This window comes from Phoca vitulina, unplaced genomic scaffold (genome assembly GCF_004348235.1).
Source record: "Phoca vitulina isolate PV1807 unplaced genomic scaffold, GSC_HSeal_1.0 scaffold94, whole genome shotgun sequence".
NCBI classification, from domain to species: Eukaryota; Metazoa; Chordata; class Mammalia; order Carnivora; family Phocidae; genus Phoca; species Phoca vitulina.
Window position 1 is genome coordinate 1,881,350 of NW_022589797.1, and position 22,556 is coordinate 1,903,905.

Here is a 22,556-nt window from a genome sequence, read left to right on the forward strand (position 1 = left end):
ACTTCTACCGCTATCTGACACCCTTCATTAAACTCTGGCTTATCTTTATCCTCTTGGCCACATCTAATCAGCTTCTAGTTACATTACCTGTGTTAAGAATATATTTACTGTTGTTCTCTTATTCAATTAAGTAGCAATGGTTCTTGGTTACTCTTAAATAAACCATGCTTTTCCCTAAATGATTCCAAGCTTCGGCAACTGTTTTTAGCTATTCTTTTTGAGACTCCAAATTGCCTCTTAAAAAGAAGAAAATCATAACAAACTGTGTCTGCTCCAATATATTCTTGTTTTTCTCATTCAGAACTTTTAAGTGAATGTTATTTGTTTTACTTTCCTTTATAATAAGTATTATGAGACCCTTACTTATGGGGAAAATTAGAAATAAAAAGTTCGTATTATAACACTGACTCCATAAATGTTCACTTTAAATGTTTATCTCATGTCAATCTAGATCAACAGACTCCAAATCTAAAACCTACATACATGTATAACTGTACTAATACATTCATTACATTATAAATATGTAAAAAGCATAAAAGAAACAATTTAAGATTAATGATAAAAAATATTTTTTGCTGTCACTAAAAGTACCAGCAGTAATAACATTTTTAGTGAAAGCAATGTGATGCAATACGCCTCATTATTTTTTAAATCTTGGTTTAACATTTTGTTACAGAATTATTTGAAGGACTGGTTCCATTTTCAATTACTTCAATACTTGGTTTTCAAAGCTGTCAAAAAGATACAGATACATCAGTCAAATGAAAGATGTGCAATTGGTTCCTACATAGCAATTATTCAAAGATTTTGTTGAAATTTGGCTAATTAAATTCTCATTTTCTCTGATATCTTCCCAAATATTTTTAACAAATAAGTTCAAACCTCACTGAAAATTTTCATTAGAAATATTTTTAAATATGTTAATAGTTTCTTTTTTTTAAGATTTTATTTATTTATTTGACAGAGAGATAGCGAGAGCAGGAACACAAGCAGGGGGAGTGTGAGAGGGAGAAGCAGGCTCCCCGCTGAGCAGGGAGCCCGATGCAGGGCTTGATCCCAGGACCCAGGGATCATGACCTGAGCCGAAGGCAGACGCTTAACGACTGAGACACCCAGGGCCTCCATAAACATGTTAACAGTTTCTTTCCAAGATTTTAGAATATGCAGTTATGGGTTTTTATAGGTAACAGTCATTGTTTCTGATAAAAAAAAAAAAGAACACACACACACACAAAAGAAAGCATTTTCAAACATCTGTATTCAAAGCAGCTACCTTTTCAATCATTATTAAAACATTATCTTCTCTCTGAAGGGTCAAATTAGCAGTGCTTGTAAGAAGCTAGAACAGGGCGCCTGGGTGGCTCAGTCGTTAAGCGTCTGCCGTCTGCCTTCGGCTCAGGTCATGATCCCAAGGGTCCTGGGATCGAGCTGTGCATTGGGCTCCCTGCTCCTCGGGAAGCCTGCTTCTCCCTCCCCCACTCCCCCTGCTCGTGTTCCCTCTCTCGCGCTGTCTCTCTCTGTCAAATAAATAAATAAAAATCTTAAAAAAAAAAAAAAGCTAGAATATGAGCAACAAAATAAATGATAACGATTATAACTGTAAAATGCAATACATTATATAATAAATTAGGTATCCATGAGCCCATAGTGATATAAATAAATTGATGGGAGAAAAGGGAAATCTCTTCCTTACAGGAGAATGCCAACTAATGAATGTAGAAAGTATACTGGAAATAGAAAGTTACCATTTGGCAGCCACCACTAGTGATGGTAGATTCAGAGAGAAGTCATCAATGGATGCTTAGCTCATAGGTAGAGATGCAATGAGGAATAAGATATTGGCATAGTCTCAGAGTACACAAAACACGTACCAGTTACATCAGTTACAAAAGGAAAAAAAGGTGTCTTGACAGGTTGGAAACCTGGCCAATAAAAACTTGAGTAGGTGATTGAGATTAATATTAAGAAGGGTAGCACATGTTGACACATGTACTTTCTGATACAATTCATTAAAAAGAGCCCAGCATCATTTTTATGTAATTCTTGCCAAGAAAGCATGACCTGAGTCTGAGCATGAGGAAACATTGGATGGACCCCAAATGAAGAACATGCTACAAAATAAAAGGCCTGTACCATCTGTCCAAGATAAAACTGAAGAACTGTTCCTGATTAAAGGAGACTAAAGAGGTATGACCACTAAATGAGACATGTCAGCCTGGATTGTATCCTGGACCAGGAAAGAAAAGAGACATTGTTGGGACAGCTGGCAAAATCTGTATGGTGTTTTGATGATGGTGTTGCCATTGTTGATTTCCTCCTGTGGATAGTTACACTGTAATTATATAGGAGAGTAGCCTTAGTTTTTTGGGAAATACAAATAGGACTATTTAGGAGTAACACATCATCTCTTCAACTTTTTCTTAAATGGTTCAGAAAAAGATTAATCATAATAGATGGAGGGTGATGAAGCAACTGTGGTAATGTCAACTATCGGGGCATCTTGGCAAGAAAGATTTAAGAGTTCTTTATACTGCTATTTTGGCAACTTTTCCCTAAGTCTAAAAGTATTTCAAAATAAATTATTTTTCGGGGCGCCTGGGTGGCTCAGTCGTTAAGCGTCTGCCTTCGGCTCAGGTCGTGATCCCAGAGTCCTGGGATCGAGCCCCGCATCGGGCTCCCTGCTCTGCGGGAAGCCTGCTTCTCCCTCCCCCACTCCCCCTGCTTGTGTTCGCTCTCTCGCTGTGTCTCTCTCTGTCAAATAAATAAATAAAATCTTTAAAAATAAATAAATAAATAAATAAATAAATAAATTATTTTTCAAGTGTGTTTACACATGTGAGCATGCTGGCATTTTTAATATCTGCCAGGTATTATACTACTGACAGCCCCTTGTCATCATTTAAAAACATCCTCCATCACAAAGACCCTCTGTAATAGGCCAGCCCAGTGGCCTTGAACTGGGTAGCAAGGGAGACAACTGACTCTAAAAGGCCTTGTAATGGTTTCCTGTCCTAAGCTTAAAATAAAATGGCCTCAAAGTGACAATGGTACTGAAAATAGCATATAACTTAACCTTCAGGCTCTCAACCCACTAGGTCTATTTGATTTCCATTAATCAGCATAGAAGGAAGCCAACAACCACCTCCCATCCCTTAAGGCTCTAACTTACTTGTCATGCATTCCCAGAAGCACACTATAAGATGACTAACCACTGACTGCTTCTTCAGCACCATATGTCTCCAAATTTCAAAGGAAAAATTATCCCAACTAGTACTAGAAAAACAGATTTCCTACCTCCTGGAGCCGGAGTCGGACCTTGGTAACTGCTCGGATCCAGTGTGCTCTGGCTTGGGTAAATGGCGAAGAAGCATTTTCCTCAGGAAAACTTGTAACAAAGAAAAGAATGTTTCTTTAAAAATAGCCCACGTCATGGTCCCGGGGTCCTGGGATCGAGCCCCACGTCCACCTCCCTGCTCGGCAGGAAGCCTGCTTCTCCCTCTCCCACTCCCCCTGCTTGTGTTCCCTCTCTCTCGCTGTGTCTCTGTCAAATAAATAAATAAAATCTTTAAAAAAAAAAAAAAAAAAAGCCCAGGCCATAGGGTGACTGCTCAAGGCAAACTGCCAAATATCTTAAGTAAAATGGTCTGTATTCATGCCTAGACTTGTTTCATGAGTCAGGCCACTAAACAGCATAGTCCTAAATAGCCAATGTGGGGAAAAAATGCTCTCTAAAATGACAGCTCCTTTTACCTTTTTATCCATTCCCGCTCTTCTTTCCCCATTTTTCACTCACCCAATGAGCCAGCTCACTGGGACAGTCAGGTTTCAGGATTCTAGTAAAAGCAATGGCAAGGGCCCTGAGTCAATGTTAGCACAAAAACTACGCAGACATGTGGACTAATCCTTGCGCCTTACCTCTCAAGACCACCAGTCTCCCTTGGGTGTTCTACATGTCATCCATCCTTAGGGCAGAATTTTGTTCCTGCAAACCCTTCCTGCTCCACTAAGAATTTTGGAAGGCTTACCAATTCCTAGACTACAACAAAAATGCTAAGGAAAAAAGCCCAGCCCTTTTCCTACCATGGTCTTATTCCTTGAGCTGCCTTAGGGACACCCTCAATGAAACAATAATAAATGTAACAAAGTAGTTTTGGGACAGAAACACTTTGCTGTATTAGAACAAATCATCCTCTAGATTCTTGACTGTGGAATAGTGGTCAATTCTTGGTGACAATGCTTCTCCTCTCTCCCACTAAGGTCTAGTGCCAAGGCAGCAAATAAGCATCCACCATCTAGATATCTGAAATATAGGTCAAGCTCTGACGCCATCCAACTGGATCAACTGTTTTAAAATATTGTGGGCACTGCTGACCAAGGTAGAACTGGACTTCACTTGCACAGCTAGGATCTGAAAGGACACAGCCAGTAGAGAAGAACAAATACTCGTTCTGGGCCCTTCTGCTGCTCTACCAAGAACTCTACCCAGACAATAGCATCTGCCAAATCTAAGGTCTACAAAGAGCCATTTTTCACTGGGTCATCAACCACACCTCTTGGATGTCTTGTCTATTAGATGAACCACCACCAATGACTAAAGATCAGGAAAAAGTAAGGAGAAAAGAAAATAAGTTTATATCTTCAGTGGTGGAGTAGATACACCAACAATTCTTCAAACTTCTACCACTTATAACTGCACTCACTGCTCTGACCTTTTGGTGGAGGCTTTATTTTTAGACCTTGAAATTTGAGAATCCAAGTCACACCTAGCCCTTATCACTCTACCCCAGTGGTTTTCAACTGGGGGCAGTTTTGCCCTCCATGGGAAATCTGACAACATCTGGAGACATTTTTGGTTGTCACAACTGATGGTTGCTACAAGCATGTAGTACAGAGGCCAGGGATGCCACCATACATTCCACAATGCCCACAATAGCTCCTCGTAACAAAGAATTATCTGGTCCCAAATGTCAATAGTGCCAAGACTGAAAAATCACACTCTGCCCCAACCTATGAGCAAATCTACTGACCAATTCAGCTCAGTAACAATAACACTCAAACATTGTACTAAGCTTCATTATAAGACTGTTAAAAAGACAAGTTTAAAATTTTTCTTCTTATGGGTGCCAATTAATTCCAGACACACTGCTAGACCCTGGGGAAGCAGAAGGGTGAGTTTGATCTGGCTTTTAGACCAATTCTTTCTTCACTCTGTCCTGGTTTTCTCCACCAGGAAAAAACAAAACAAAACAATGCTCACATAAGAATTTTAAACATTAGGGGCGCCTTGGTGGCTCAGTTGGTTAAGCGACTGCCTTTGGCTCAGGTCATGATCCCGGAGTCCTGGGATCGAGTCTCACATCGGGCTCCTGGCTCAGCAGGGAGCCTGCTTCTCCCCCTGACCCTCTCCCCTCTCATGCTGTTTCTTTCTCGCTCACTCTCTAATAAATAAATAAAAATAAAATCTTAAAAAAAATTTTTTTTAAACATTAATAGGCTGGGAAGCCTATTTCATCCAAAGCAGCTCCTTTTAATGAAGTAAGTTGTAGGGCTTAGATCAGTTCCAGACTCAGAGGCTACCAAAAATAGGTCAATTAGTAGGCCAATAACTACAGATTCAAGGCGGCCTGATACACTGCAGCTACTACAAAGAACCCGTGTTCTTCAGAGATCCTCAAAATATTTAGGGAATTATACCAAAAATCAAAGGAAGCAGCGCAGAGCTAAACCTCAGTATCCTGGATCACTACCATACCCACCTGTAGGGAAACAAATGAAAAGCACTTATACCCAGAAATACCACAGGCAGGTACTGAGGAAACCACGTGAACTCCTCAAGGCAGCCATCACCTACCTCTCCTGGGGGCCTAGGATGTGGTCTTTGTGTAGCACCAGATCTGGGGGAGGATGGATTGTGGCATCTTCTTTCCTCTCCTTGGGTTCACAGGCTCTCCCCTTCTCTTCTTCACCTGTCACCTCCAAGGCTTTCTCTTGTTCTCCAAAACCCACTTGGCCATCTCTAGAGAAGCTGTCAGAGCTGTGGCACGAATTAATGGAGTCCCTCTCCCGACGGTCATCATCTCGTTCGTGACACTGGTCTAGTTCACTCAACTGAGAGCTTCCTTGACTCACATTACAGGAGGAGCCATACCTACTACTGCTGGTGGGGCTGTGAGAATGAGAGGAAGACAGATGAGTACGTACATGCAAACTAGGGACGAGGACAAAAGTAATGGATAAATCCAGAAATAATGATTCTTTCAGTGGCAAGAATCACAAATAGGAGGTTCCTGGGAAGACAGGACCAAACTTCACAATCTAGAAGAACTAGTTTCTAGTCAGCAGAAGCACAAAGGAAAAACAATACAACATGCTGGATTCTCTAATAGCACTTAACCTCAACCTGTGAAAGACTTTGAAGCATATTTGTCTGAAAGTGATTTTTGTAAGCAGGGGCTTAACCTTAATTATTAAGAATTACTAAATATAAAAGTAGCCTCTTGTCTACACCTAATATTCTTTACCCGGATTCTAAAGAAACTTGTCCAGTGGCTGTGATTAAAGTTTTCTAATTTCCATAAAGTAAAATGGATGAACTCTACTCCCTTTTTTTATTATTTACTAAATTGATGCCCCTTTTCTTCCTCTATAATTGTAAATGTGAATGTCTGTTCCTTAGGATGAGCAAAGGAGATTGGTAATGTTCCTTCAATTATCTCACAGCTATCTACATAATGAGGTAATGGAAACCATTAGGAGATGAAATCTATTACCAAAAAAATTCCTCTGGGGAATGGTCTCATCAACATGAATGTTACAACGACATCCCTGGCAGCACAGGGAATGTCCCAAAGATAAACTTGCCCACCCGTAACTGAGTTGCTCTCAGGACATGGCTCGTTTGGGATAAAGTGGACAAAATCCAACTCCTGGCTCTGGGTCAGGACCATAATAATGCATTTCTATACTTGAAGAGAGGCCAGCCCAACCCTTTCTCAATCACCTGAATTCCCATACCCAGAAAGGAAGTTTGTTCCCCTGCTATGAGAGATAGCACCTATAGCAGAGAAAGTGGCAGTGAATCATGATTAGAAAGAAGAGCAGTATCCACAAGTTACTCCCTTGAGCCATATACTGAATTTAAGGCTGTCAGTCCTACTCAAGACAGAGGTTCTAGGTGTTGGTCTGTAAGATCTATCCCAGCTCATAGGGATAGTTCTATCCCAAGTCAGGGCCCCCCCCTTTCACTTCCGGTACTCTGCTAGAAAGCCTCCATGCAAAAGGACAAAGATCCTTGCCACGGAGTCAAGCCTTTAACTAAAGGGTTTATGTTCACCCTTGACTAAATGAAGATAAATCATTATTGTTTCCCAGGGATATTTTCTCTATGATTCCTCCCAATTACCTGGTATTTTCAGGCTAATTTCTGATCCTTTGTCCCATGGCAGCAGGACAGGTACCAGGTCACTGTTATGAACAGTTCCTAACACATGTGTATACACACATACACACACACACATGATCTCTAAAACCAGCCACTTTGGACAGGTTTGGGCAAGAGGTCCTGGCAGCATTCTTAAGCTGTACTGTATATGGTGCTTCTTCTTATGGGAAATAACAGGATCTTTTCCACATGGACCCAGCACAATGCTCCAGAATAAAGAACTACAGCAAATGATAGCCTTAAGCTCCTGTGACACTTTACTCAAAGCATTTACCAGACACCAGTCTTAAGGGTACGAAAAGGCAAAGACTGAAAGAAGCTATGCAAATCCATGTGGAATAGGATATAGAATATAAATTATCCCAACCTTTGCATCTTGCATTTTACTTAATAACCTCATTGCCACTGGAGAAAGCATCTTAGAAGACTTGGAAAGGCAAAGCACAGTAGATCTCTCCTAGCTAGTACAGATGTAAGTGCTGAAGGCCCAAGGAAGCATCCTAGCCTATCATTAATATATGCCACACTACTACTTGCTGCCTCTTCCTGCCCTCCATTCTCCATTCCACTTTACACAAGGCAGAGCAAACCAGAGTGAGTAAATCCCAGGGCCCAGCCTTTCCGTTAGCAGTAAATTCCTTCTCCCAATAAATGAATTACATTTGGCACTAGAGAGATGGGAGAGGATGAAAAGACCCACACATTATTTCTTGTTACTTAACCTCTAGTTAACATGAAGCTCAGATGCTAGGAAAGACATAGGAAAAATAAAAAGCAGGCTACCATTAAACTACCACTAAGTCACTGCATCATAAATGGTCAATTTCTTAAAATCATTTATGATGCTTAGGTTGAGAACAGGCCTTTTGTCGGTCTTTGGTTCCTTGATGCCATGGAGAGTAACTGGCTGCTGTACGTTTGAAAGAGAGTCAGTACTAGCAGGCATCACCTCCTCCTTTTGAATTTCTGGCTGGTGAAGTAGCTCAGTAACAGTGCAGTGTTCTTCCTTATGACTCCCTGAAGGATAGGTGGAGCTAGAAAGGTTGTCTTTGGAACCCCAGTGTTCTCCTGATGCTGAGACTTCCTGCTGGTTTTCCATTTCTCCAGGCCCTGAAAGCTCATGAGCACATATACTTGGCCTGGTCTCCTGCTGCTCAGAGGTCCCAGAGGGTTGAGTAGCTGGCTCAGCATTAGCCTCAGACATTTGAGAAGACTCTAAAGCTTTGTCAACCTCCCTAGCGTTAAGGTCCTGATCACTGCTGATAACCAAAGCTGGAGAAGAGGATTCTGCAGGTGTTTGTTCAGGGCCCCCTTTGTTCTCTTTTGGCCATGTGAATGAAAGATCCAGCTTCTTTCCAAACCTTAGTTTTAGATCATTTGCAATGATATTCCCTTTCCCCTCATTACCCCCCTCAAATAGAGTTGACAACTTTTTAAAACTGGCCATTAAACCAGGCTCTGCTGCTCTATCGCCAGAGGAAGGAGATGGGGAAAAGAAAGAGCTCAGTGGTTTCCCACAGTCAGTGGCAGAGGATGGGAAATGGAATTTTGGCCAATTGGTCATGTTTGGGATCTCAAAATGAGGTCTTGGCTGCTCTGTTTCCTGGGGGACTGCAGGTAGATCTTTCTGGGTATCAAGTATCCCATAACTTTCTTTGGCACAAAGAGCAGGTTCCTCTAGCACAGGGTGGGAAAGGTATCCTTGGGTTTCTGGTGTGGCACTCTGGCCAACACTTGCCTCACTGAACAGTGCAGTACTGGTTTCCAGTGAACTGGCTGCCTGTAGTTCCAAGAAGTCTTGGTTTGTGGAGGCAGACTGCATAGCTGGCTTTGCCTTAAGAGGAATAGGTGGCGGAACCGGAGGAGGAAGCTCTTTGGCAATACAGGTAGGATCTGAATCCAAATGTGGTGGCAATGGAATAAGCTCTGCTTCCAATGATGCCTCTGTGTCTGTGCCCTGCAACAACCCCATGTCTCCTTCATCACTCAGAGACAATACTCCTTGCCCAGCATCGTCCCCTGAAACAGAAGGTGCAGCCCCAATTATTTCAGAATCTTGGGGTTCTAGAATATTGTCAGGGATATTATTGTTTTCCATTTCAGTTGTTAGTTTAGTATCATCTGTCAGGGTCTCTGAGTCTGACTTTGCACTAACTACAGTCATTGTACAGTCACTGAGAGTAGATTCTGAATTGAGTGCTGAAGAGGAAGCTTCTCTCCACAGATTTTCTGGAGGTACTGATCCTACAGTATCTCCGCAACTACCATTTTGAGGCCATGCAGTAGGTGGGATAGGTGATTCTTGTTTGTATGTGTCTGGTTTGGGACTTTTAAAAATTCCAAATAACTCACCTTTGAAGGACTGAGATGATGCACCAGAAGAAAGAGAGAAAAAGGAGTTTTTCTTTGGTGGTTTAGGAGAGGAGAAAAGTCCAGAGAAAGTTTTGGGAGGTTCAATTAAGCACCCAGAGAAAGATTTCACTTTTGTCACAAACCCTGAAAGCACCTCTACTGAGGAGCCCAACACTGATTTGTCTTCCTCTTTATCTGCCTCTCTACTCTGGAGGTGCCTTGTACACCCTGGCTCCAGAGAGGGAGAGGTTGGCTCCGGGATCTGTGTTAAGACCTCATCAGGGGCCTTTTCCAATGGCAAGTTTAAGAGGTCACCAGTAAATCTTTCATTTTGGTGGTGGTTAGTACAAGTGTCTGAATTGTTGAGCTTTTCAGTCAAACGGTTATCATGTGGAAAAGACTTGGCCAATGAGCCACTAGGGAAGGCTTCCTGTATGAAAGGTTCTTCTTCACAAGGAGCTACCCCAAGGGTCTCTGGACCAATGAGCAGTGTTTCAGTCTGTGCCTGAAATTCTGGTGAATGAGGAACAATGTCATTTTGCAACTGATTCATCTGGAAATCTGCTAAAGATGTCCCTAGTCCGTTACTAGAATCTAGTTTTCCCTGATAGTCCTTCTCTACATTGAGCTCATCTGTAAGGGAAGTAACCCCGATGGTGTTGCTAATGGAAACACAAGGAGCCATTTGCTGTTCATGAACCACCTCCTGGACTATACTATCTCTATTGCCACTGGAACCTTCTCCAGTTCTTGTGCCACCCATGTCTACAAAAACACTTGGCTTCTTACAGGGCTGGGAAGTCACTGGAGCAACAGTTGAAAGGCTGTGTTTTTCCCCAGAAGTCTGCTGCTTTCCATCCAAAAATGATAAGTTGAAGAAACTAAAAGAGCTATTATGAGAGGCATCCTTCTTGCTGCTTGAGTTAGTAGTGGAAAAAAAGGAAGGAAGTGTAAACAGCCCTTCTGCTTGAGATTTGGTTCTCAGTAGAGGAGCAGAGCCTCTGTTCTCAGATTTTTCAGATCCAGTCAGGAAAGAAAATACACTCTTTCTGGTGGGCAACTCTGGTTGAGAGGGAGAGGTTGTGGGAGTTGAATAACTCCAGTGTTGGCTGGAAAAATGATCTTGTTCCTTTGAATTTCTTGGGCTGAGAATATCAAAAGATAATTCATTACTTCTTGAAACTTCTGTCACTGTAGACACACCACTAGTTTTTATTGAAGAATCTCTGGAAGACTCTTCAAGACAATTTGCTGAGAAAGACTGACTTGGTGATTGCTGGATTAGGTAGTCTCTGGAATGTACCTCTTCCTCAGTCAAATTATTACTCTGTATATCCCTAGTCGATGGTTCTTTTAGCCCACTGTCATCAATAGTAATCTGCTTGTTCAGACTCCTAACTCGAACCTTCCTTTTAGAGGCAACTGGTGTAGCAGAAAAGTTCCCAACATCCTGGATAATTAGCTGTGCAGGATTAGGACTTGATTTGACTTCATCCTTATTAACCGATGAAGAAACAGACATATTTTCAGTTGTCTGTATAGAAGATGCATTGGTTTTAAATAAATCCCCAAGGGTACCAAAAAAATTCGAAACACCAGGAGATTCATTCTTTTGCTGAGAAGGTATATTTCTATTTTTATCACCATTCTTTTCTAAATTTGGTGGTCCTTCTTTATTCACCTGGGTTTTAAAGAGGTTCAAAAATCCAGATGCCTGTTTTCCATTTGATACTGTACTTACTAAAGAGTCTTCTCCCCGACCAAGGAGTTTCAATGCACTTTTAAATAATGTTCTCTCAGACTCTTTGGAAAACTGGTCCTGAGGAATCTCACAGTTCTTGGGTTCATCCCTACTAAACTGTGATGTAAGAGGAACTGAAATAGAGTCAACTGTAATTATTTCATTATCTTCTACATCTGATTTAGCCTGAGGAGTTGTTTGGCTTACCTGGATAACAGATTTTAACAAACTTTGTTTTTTTACATGAAAACTTTTATTTAAAGGGAATTCTTGCTTCATACTTTTAATAAATTCTGGTTGCTGCACATTGGATACTATTTGTCTTTCTACATCCTTCTTGAGAAGACTTTCTTCTTTATCTTGGGAGTTACTCTCTAATTGTTTATTCAAGATTAATGACTGAAGACCATTATTTGTGAGTTCTGCCAAGTCTGACTGCTGATCCATTTTCTTCATGACCAAAGACTCTAAGGATTCATTCTCAACAAAATACAAAGTATTTCCAACTAAAGCAGAAAATAATGAAGTCACTTTGTTCAATGATGACATTTCTCCTGTTTGCTGTGGACTATTAGTCATATTTTCAGGATGAACCAAAGAGGTAGCTTCTTCAGAAGACTGAACCCAATGTAAACGAGAAGGGTAAACTAATGAATCCTTTGCTGGAGACTGGTTCTTATCTCCTTCTATAAAATGACTTTTATTTAAGTCATGATTTCCAATAGTTTGGGGCTGATTCCTGAGATCCAATATATATTCAAAGTCTTCAGAACCACATACCCTTTCTTCAAAAGATCCAAAATTTCCTTTAAACTTCTTAAGATTATAGCCTGAAAAATCTAACGGTTGATCCTTTTGGCCACAACCTGACTCTTCAAATACTTGTGAAAAGGTTCCTAAATTTAGATACACTGGTCCCTCACTTCTTGGCAAAACTACAGATAAATCAAGAGGGTCATCAATTGGTTCCTCTTCAACACACCAGAATAATTCATCTTCCTTAAAACTATAGGCAGAAATAATGCTGTCATCCAACATAATACTTGATAGATCATTTGTCTGTAAACCACAATTCAAATACTCTTGATAAGAACAATCAGGTATAAATAAATATGCATACTGCCCAGTAGAATCAGTGAGGAGATAATACATATACTGACCATCATGGAACATATAATATCCATAATCTCCATCTTCTGATGGCCACCACACTCCACTTTCAAGACATGACAACCATTCTTGGTATTCATAACCAACACTTGAAAAAACAAAGTTTTCATCCATTCTTAATAATTCTTGATCAACTATGGAACATGTAGTCTTCTCATAACCTGAAGAACAACTTAAGTCAATGGGTAATTCTTCTAGTGAATTCTTCGTCTCATTAACTGGAAAATAAGAATTTCCATATAATGAGTGAGCTGCCCACATATCACTTAATAAGTTATCTTCATTAAATGCTAACTGCTCCAATGATTCATATGGTAAGTCACGCCAAATGACACTGTTTGGATTTGTTTTCCACTCCAAGACATTTGCATTTTGATCCTTTTGGCAAAAATTTATTGCCGAATTTTCTGAGTCAGGCCACAAGAAAACATCACCTGATGGGAATGTATTTTGATTTAACATATAATAAACTGGCTGAAGTTTCCTGGAATTTTTGGAGAAATCTTTTATATCAGAGTCCCATTCATAACAGAAAGTATTATTCATCTCTTCAAAAGCCTGACAGTGGTTTGATATATTAAGAATGTTAGTATTTAGTATAGATGGATTTAACTTGTTTGAATTTTCATGTATTTTCGCCTTAAGAACATGGTGTGGTGTCAGCCTCTCAGCCAGAGATTCCTCTAAGAGGCCCCGCTGAGTGCTTGGAGCACAGTGAAATACCCTGTTCTCAGAAGAGGGGCAATTGTTTTCCTTTTGCTGTTTCTTCCATGTGGGAGGGCAGTGATGACTATCAACCCAAGCATCACATAATGGTATATTTTCTTTAGGTAAAGATACAAAGCTTTTTATAAAGCCAGATGTTTCTTCTTTTTCAACATGGTTCCTCTGGTTTCCAGAAGTCACACATGAAGTAACAGGGATCTCATCCAAGGATAAATGTTTATTTCCATTCAAACTTGTTATGTTGCCTAAAGACATGGACCTTGCTTCATCTGGTTTATGAACAGTCACACTGTTATTGGATATCAGGTTAAATATTCCAGAGAGTAAGCCTGGGTTATTATTCTTATGATGAGAATCATCACTCTTCAAATTTAATTCTTGTTGACTAGACAAATTTTCAAGAGAAGAAAACCTGTTAAACAGACCAGAAAGGAGGCCTCCTTGGGTTCTTGTCTTGGAAGCTTTATCTACAAGTCTATCTTCATTAATTTCATTAACCAAGGTGGATTCTGAAATGATAGTAGATGCTAATGAACAGTCTGATACTGTTAAAGATGTCATTTGTGTAAGAGTTTTACTTTCTTCTGAAGAATCTGAAGGAATATATTCTTTGGACACAATTCCAAGGACGGCTGAGGTATCTCTGTGACAGTTACCTACTGCTGCGTGGTCACTTGAATTTAATTTCTCTATGTTCCCAAATTTCCCAAGATCATTACTAATAATTGGAACTGAATTAGTCTTTATTTTATTAAGTGTGTCATCTTCAGGAAAATTTATCTGGTCGTTTTTATTAAATGTTTCTGTATCATCAAATTTCCCTAAATTATTATGAATATTTGGAACTGAACTAGATTTTATTAAACCAAGTTTGGCATTTTCATGGCAGTTTCTTTGGATCTCTTCATCAATGGTTACTGCTGAATCAGGAAATCTCTGGTCAGTGACAGTGTTATGGCTGTCAGTGAAAGGAAATTTAAATGAAGGAAAAATGCTTCCTTTCTCTCTTAAATCCTGCTTTTCGGAATGACTAAGAACTCTGAAAAATGGAATATGTAGTTTTCCACTAAAGGAAAAGGAATGTCCATCTTTCTTAGGGTCCCTCTCCCACCCATCCTCCTCCAACTGGTGAATTTTCATAGATTCTGACAAAGTTTCCTTTGAACAGGTCTCAGGTGAATTGAGCAAAAACTGGCTAAATGATTTTCTGAGTGGCTCAAGAAAATCATCATCACTAGTAACTTTGTCCCCCTCTAATGGCTTTGAAGAAGACTCTTTATTTGCAGTTGTACTTCCAGTTATACAAGGTTGTCCTTGAGTGTCTTTAGCACATATTTTTGATTGATCTGGTAATAGAGACAGATCTATACAGGGTTTTATTTCCAAGAGACTCTCAATATCAACATTTTTATTTGCAGAACTGCCTAAGTTTGAAGGTTCATTGGCTGCTTGGGAAGATAACAACAAATCCTCACTTGTGGGCATTTGGGTTGAGCTTGTATTTTCTCCATCATTCCTACCTAGAGTGATAATACTACTGTTATTGCCAAGAGTGTCTTCCCTATGATTTGACTCTGATCCACACTCAAAAAAGTTTTCCTTTCTTATTGGCTTGTTCTGGCCATCATCTTTTTTGGTTTCATCCTTTTCCGAAAAGATCTTTAAGGGATTTAGCATGCTAAAAACAGACTTTATAACTGAACTCTGACTCTGTGGAGTGGAGTCCCTTCCAACAGTCTCTGTTACATCCTGAAAGCTTATATTTCCAGTTTTACTACCTGTGTGCTCATTTTCAGAGGTTTTGTCATTTCTCCCAAAATCCTTATTATCAACTGCTTGAGAGGATAATGGAGATTGCATGGAAAGATCCTTCCCCAATACTGACTCGGCTCTGGGTTTAGATCCTGAATTAACTGTCTCTATTTGATTAAGAGTTTCTGTTTTCTCTGGAACTAAAGAAACCAGCTTTTCCACAGAGGTTGTTAGATGCTTTGTGCCCGAACCCACTTTTTCTGTGAGTGAACTGAACAAAAAACCAACAGCACATTTCACTCCATTCAGCTCAGGGAAAGAGATGGCCTTATCCTTGTCATTCTTGACAATGTTTGAAGGTGGCATTTGATCCCCAGGCATTTTCTGTTCCTCATTATCAACAGTACTGTTGTGTTTAAGTGATTTTTTAGTTTTTGAAAGGGAACCAAATCTATTAATCTCTTCTTCCTTCTCTGCTAAATATTCTGATACTGTTTCTACCAAACACTGAAGCTCATCCATTGTATCAACACAGTCCTTCTTGGGTTCCTCAAGAGAGGAAGGGGTCATCTCTTCCATGGGGCACCCAGACAGATCTCCAAGTGTTTTTGCCTCACAATTCACCTTTGGTAATGAGAATACTGGACATGTTACATGATATTCTTCAGGTAAGCCTCCAATATGATGGACATTGGATGGAGGACTTGTTGGTGACAGTAAACCTTCCTGTATATCAGTAAGAGGAGAACTCAGAAGTTCATCAGAAGTACTGCTAGTAGAATCTTCAAAAATATCTAATGGAGTGAAATTAGTGACATGCTGGTTTAAGCCAGATGACTTTTCACAGTTCTTAAAACAATCAGAAAGATCATAATCATGATTTTGCGACTTAGTGGTCCACGTGCCACTCTTAACCACAAAACCATTTTTATAAGGGCGCAAAACTGGATAATTTTGTTTCTTCTTTTCAATGTGGCAAATGTTACACTTTTCAGTGTTAGGATATGTACTTTCCAAGTCAGTCTCAGTTCCTGATCTATCACCATACTGTCTTCTTTCACGGTCTCCAAAATGATGGTATAACGGCTTGTTTTTCCTTCTATCTATTGTATCATATTTCTGAGGATATCTGGAGAACACAGATGTTTCAAACTTATGGTCAAAATTAAAGGCAGCAGGATATTCAGTTTCTTGACCCTGAGATGGTATCTTTTTCCAATTCTTGTACTTCAGTTGTTCTTGTTGGTTGTAATATTTATCAGTTTTTGAAAGAGCTCTAATTTCTTTTACTTCTGCTTCCTTTATGTTACTGCTTTCTAGAAACTCTTGTGTTATTTTCCCCTCTCTCTCCTCATATATACTTTCTTGCTCTTCATAGTCAACATCAGAGAAAGCTGAAATAATCCTAATTTTGTCATTTTTGGCCTGCAAACCTTGTCTGATGTAAAGGAATAAAATCAGAGGAATAGTAAGGCAAAGAAAAGAGAAGGAACAGGGAAAAGGAAGAAACAAATTATAAAATTTAGTGCATGTTCAACGAGAAAACTAAAATAAAATTGTCAATATGATAAAAACCATTCAGACTGAAAAAATATGATAAAGAAATCTCTATGTTCTTAAATCAATATTAAAGCAATTTAATCCAAGAGTTTTTCCACATCAGAAAAAGAACAGCTATAGTAATAACCGTAGCTACTTGCTACCATGAGCTTTTTAGGATGCTTTTATTTTTCAAGAAAGGTAGAAACAAGCAAAATGAACATGTTTCCTCAATATTTAGAATGTATTTGCAATGCCCAGGTTTAGAACTGTTAAGTATTCAACATATCAAGGGATTTCAAGAAACCCAAATTTGTTGATTAATTTGGGTCTGAAAAGTCAAGCTGTTAACTTGCTGAAAGTTATTATTTGAGGCAGTATAGCCAAGAGTATGGCCAAACATATTTCTTTTTAAAAAAAAAAAAGAAAAAATAGGTGTACCTGGGTGGCTTAGTTAAGTATCCGACTCTTGATATTGGCTCAGGTCGTGATCTCAGAGTGGTGAGATCGAGCCCCAAGTCGGGCTCTGTGCTCAGCACGGAGTCTGCTTGAGATTCTCTCCCTCTCTCTGCTCCTCCCCCTGCTCCCGCTCCCATGAGCACACTCACACCCTCTCTCTCAAATAAATAAATATATACATAATAAAAATAATCTTTGACTGTCAGAAGTCAAACCTTGTTATAGCCCAATGGAACAATTATTTAAAGCGTTATAATTTGTGAAATCTAAAAGCTATATATGCATTGAGGATCACAGTGAAAGGAGTATCTTTCCCTATACTGATTTTTTTTTTTAAGATTTTATTTATTTGACAGAGAGAGACACAGCGAGAGAGGGACAAGCAGGGGGAGTGGGAGAGGGAGAAGCAGGCTTCCCGCTGAGCAGGGAGGCTCAATCCCAGGACCCTGGGATCATGACCTGAGCCTAAGGCAGACACTTAACGACTGAGCCACCCAGGCGCCCCTTCCTATACTGATTTTAACACTAGAAGCTACATTCCAACTGAAGTCAATGAATACATAAGATACCTGACCTTTCTTTCAGTTAGATTAGAAACTGCCTGCTTCCTGTGTACTCATGTAGGGGTACACAGAGGACCTGCAGACTAGGAGCTTATCATCTCAGTATGTTCCTGTGTAGATTTAACTTCCAATTGCATTTATTTAGGAAACAGAAGCAAGATCACAGTGGTCATTTAGTCACTAAAATTCTTCAAGAGAGACTTGAAGAGATATTAATAATAAACTTCAAGAGATATTCTTTTGACCCCTCTCAACACTAGACACACTTTAGCAACAAACCTCAAATTATGTATTTTTACATAATTTATGTAAGTTTCCAGTTATTCTGGATTCATTAGGCAAAAGCCCATTTGGTTGAGCAAAGAAATCCAATCTACTTTTTTTACATGCAGTTTCATTATTGTCCAGTATCCTCAAAAACTCAAACTAAACTAACTCCAGCCTAGAAGTCTTTATACTTCAACTTAAATGAATAGATAGCCATTGCTGTAGTGAATGAAGCTATTTATATTTACACTTCTAATTTACTGGCAGATACTAAGAACATGTTTGTTCCCTTAGGATTTTAAATGTTCTTCCTAAAAAACTGTGTAACTTCAAGACTTAGACCATCTCCAAGAACTTGATATCTACAGTAAGAGAGAAGTTTAAAATTCAATGCTAGTGATAAAATGTCTTTAAAACTTTCTGAAGGATAAATCATTTCAAAATTTAAGTTAAAAATGTCTATGATAAAAGGTTACTTAAAAATCATGTAATTTTGGGGGTGCCTGCGTGAGTCTTTAGGTTAAGCGTCTGCCTTCGGCTCAGTTAAAGATCCAAGGATCTTGGGATTGAGCCCCGCTTCAGGCTCCTTGCTGAGTGGGGAGTCTGCTTCTTCCTCTCCATCTGCCCCTCCCCACCTTGTGCTCTCTCTTGCTCACACACTCTTTCAAATAAATAAATAAATAATTGTAATTCTTTTCTCTGCTGGAGATGAAAAAAATATTCACTCTTTAACCTCATTTCATATACTGATACAGTAAAATCAAATTTATATGGGATCAATTAAAAAATCTTTAGCAAAAAATTTACACTTTAAAGTGTATCACTAATGCTCCTCTAAGTATTATTATAGCAGTAGCCCAGGAAATAACTAAAATAATAATAGGGTAATAACTGGTTAAAATGCAGTGTTCTAGAAGAGTATGTAGTCATTTAGGTTGATATGCCACTATTACTGTTGGCCTACACATCTAATGCTTACAAATACAGAGGGAAAGAGGGCCAAAAGTATTGGATTTTTTGCTATTTTTTTTCCTTAAAGTAGGACAATATAAACAACTAAAATCAAATAATTAAAAAATAAAATTTTCATCTAATAAACCAGCAAGGAGCAGAGACCAACTACAGTAGGATTCCTGGCATATTTCTTTTTTAGAATCAGATTATAAACAGTAAAAATTCTATGTGATGGTTGATATATAAAAAAATTCATTGAAAGTATTTCCAGAGATGATAGTAAACTGAGATAGGATGTTCTCTCGCAGACAGGCAACCAACTGAGGACCAGGATAAATATTCACCAGTTTGGTAAAATGAGCAAAAAGAAATGATATGTTATTATGGTATGGTGAATTTTAGCAATCAAAAGTATGAGCTAAACTGGAATGGTTTTTAAAATATTAACTTCCAACCAATAATTGATTCAAACAAGGATCATCAATGGATGCTAAAATCAATGGGTAAAATGTTGGGGAAACAGAATAATGACACAATCTGAGAGAGAATGAAATAAAAAGTAAATGTGCCAGAATGTTAACACAAGTGATGAACCTAGGCAACATGAATATGGGTGTTAATATAACATTTTTCTGAATTTTGTTTGAATTACTTTTTAAAGTGGGGGAAAAACGGGGAGCATATATGTAAATATTTGTTCTTATACTCATAAATTATATGATAGTAGTCTATGGAAGGGCACATAAGAAACAAACAAGGGTGGTGTGAGAACTAAGAGATAGGAAGGGGACAGAGTAGAGGAGGAGAGGACAGGTGTGGGTGGGAGATTCTTCACTGTATGCTGTATTGTACCCTAACATTTTTTAACCATGTCAATGTTTTATATATTTAAAATTTTTCTAAAGTTCCAGCATAAGTACTGAATCTGCTATGAAGAGATCATCTGAAGTTCCCAGAAATATTTAGGTAGGAAGGATTATCCAAACATTTAACATCTGTGATTTTTTTTAATTGTGGTGAAGAGTGTATCAGAATCACTGGGCTGGGCAGAGGCATGAGCTGGTTTTTTTCAGTCATCCACCCCAAGTTAGCGTGCTCTCACCAGTTGAGAATCACTGATCATAAAGAGAAATACTAATGACAGAAATGCCTAAATGTGAATGTACAGAAGAGAAAAAAGAAGACTGAGAATCTATACAAAATGGCTGTATTTTGGTCTATCATACCTTTATACTTCCACTACCACCTCAGGTTAAAGCATCCAAATACTGTCAGTTGCATCTTGGAAACTACATATCAGGAAGAGAAAGTGCTTGGTTTCCAAAACCCACCTGAGAGCCCGCCGCTCTGGATAATCAAGATCGTAACTTTGGATAGAGTCATTGCAGGAATCCCGGGAATTGCCCTGAAGTAGCAGCTGCTGTGGCAATCCCACCGGCACAGCGAACTGGTGCACAGAAGCATTGGGCTGGGAAGTCGTATGGTAAGGAGGTGGGATGCTGTTGCTGGTCTCACTGCGATAGTCACTATCTCGGTCATCAACGGCACTATCAGGATCTTCAAAAGCTGTGGAATAAACACAGTCAATCAAAGCATCCCAGCTTTATTTAGTTCTTTAGAATTTTTTTCTGCTTCTAACTTAGGTAACCACAAGCCTAGACCTTGAGAACAAGAGCAAGCTGAGCTGCAAGTAAGCCAAGTGACCTCAAACCCATGTGCAAAACTGTTTCAGTTAATACTCATAAGTTTCTTTCCTTATTAAATGAGACAAGATCCTTGCTTTCATTTTAGTGTTGATTCTTAGAGGAATTCCAAACTGTATTTTCCCAATGCAGAATTCTCTGGAATTCTGATTCTCCAGCTATCACAACTCTAGTGAAAATCTGTTTTTAAACGTCATAGATTCTATTCCTCTATTGTTATCAAAATGGGTAGAAGAGAAATTTTTATTTAGAGTTGGCTTGCTGTTGTTAGACTTTAAAAATACTTGGCTGAACCCAATAAGCAGGTCCAACATCAGAAGGTGGTCAAATATCAGGAGGCGCAAAGCCAAGGCTCTGAAGAACCAAAAGTTCTAGATACAACTAAGAACAGTAGCAGTCTTTTTTTTAAGTATTATGCCAAATTTTATTTGTTTTTGTTTTTTTTTTTAAGTAAGCTCTATACCCATTGTGGGGCTGGAACTCATGACCCCAAGATCAAGAGTCACATGCTCCACTGACTGAGCCAGCCAGGCCCCCGAGAACAGTAGCAATCTTACTGTCTTGCTGCAGCAACAGGTTTTTCTAACAATTCCTATCAAGTACCTCTACCCTGGGGCTCAGAATTTCCATCCAAAGTCTGGGCTGAAGGGGAAAAGGAAAACATAAGCACTACCAATGGGATCTTGCTGACAATGCAGCCAAGTTTATCTAACAACAGTGACTATAATACCATAGAATTATTTCTGCTTTTCAGGCCAGCACCTGACTGACTAGTTTTATTCTTGATGTTAACTAAAATGACCACAGTTACAAATCCTGCTCCAAACAAAAATAAAAATATTTAACACTGTACTTGGAAAGGGAGCTCAACCTAATAGTGCTCTGTGGTTTATTTTATAGAGAAGTCATTTCTGACACCAACCCCGTATGTGTATAATTAACAAGGTCCCAGATGTCCTGTCTTGCCAATTTCCTATTTGGCTCAGTGAGGAAAAGGAACATTCATTATCCCAAAATGGAGATACTTTTAGCAGATGATGAACTCCTTATATTAGTAATTTTTAAAAAAATCTTGGTAGTTATGTGGCAGTGAGAGCCTTCTGAAGACCATAAGATTAGGCTTTCACAATCACTCAAGCAGGAGATAAGAACCTGCATCCATGCAGTAGAAATGGAAAAGAACTGATGAACTAGAAAAAGAAAAATCCAGACAAATGATAAAACATGGGGACAAATGGAAGGTAAAAGGGAAATGACACCTTGGCTTGTACATCAAACTACCTAGTAGATAATAATTCCACTAAAAGAGACAAGGGGGCACAAACATGTGGGTTTTACAAGCAACGAAGAATATTTGAACACCAGATTGCAGACAACACTGTGGGTATAGCTGGGAGTACGGGTAGAAGATCTCATGAGCTTTTCCCTTTTGAGTTTAAGTGTGAACATAAGACAAGGAGAGTGATCAGAACCTCAGGAGAAAAAAATCAGTATGAGAAAGAGGCTAGGGGCACCTGGGTGGCTCAGTCGGTTAAGAGTCTGCCTTGGGCTCAGGTCATGATCCCAGGGTCCTGGGATCAAGCCCCGCATTGGGCTCCCTGCTCAGCAGGGAGTCTGCTTCTTCCTTTGTCCCTCCCCCTGCTCATGCTCTCTCTCTCTGAAATAAATAAAATCTTAAAAAAAAAAAAAGGATATATAAAGAGTATTAAAAGGAAGGAAGGAAGGAAGGAATAGGCTAACCTTCAAGTGGTCTGGAAGGGTACTAGTCAAACAATAGGGGATGCAAAGAATTCTGCTCAGAAAGAACTCTGATCACGTATTAGGAAAAAAAAAAAAAAGACTTCAGAGGCACTGGTTTCAGATCTTGATGCATTTGTTGTTCTGAACAC

General features: G+C 39.3%; 1 protein-coding gene across 6 annotated transcripts in view; it reads right to left on the minus strand.

Moving 5' to 3' along the window:
* UNC13B (unc-13 homolog B) overlaps nucleotides 1–22,556 on the minus strand; it is a 217,069-nt gene that overhangs the window by 82,599 nt on the left and 111,914 nt on the right. For 5 of the 6 annotated variants that reach the window (XM_032396862.1, XM_032396860.1, XM_032396859.1 and 2 more), the window contains 3 exons: nucleotides 20,296–20,530; nucleotides 5,852–6,166; nucleotides 3,295–3,385 (listed from right to left, as the gene is read on the minus strand). In XM_032396862.1, the coding sequence (XP_032252753.1) occupies nucleotides 3,295–3,385; nucleotides 5,852–6,166; nucleotides 20,296–20,530 (641 nt within the window). Of the gene's footprint in view, nucleotides 1–3,294; nucleotides 3,386–5,851; nucleotides 6,167–8,304; nucleotides 16,312–20,295; nucleotides 20,531–22,556 lie in introns of all 6 variants that reach the window. The other variant, XM_032396865.1, reaches the window with a different exon arrangement.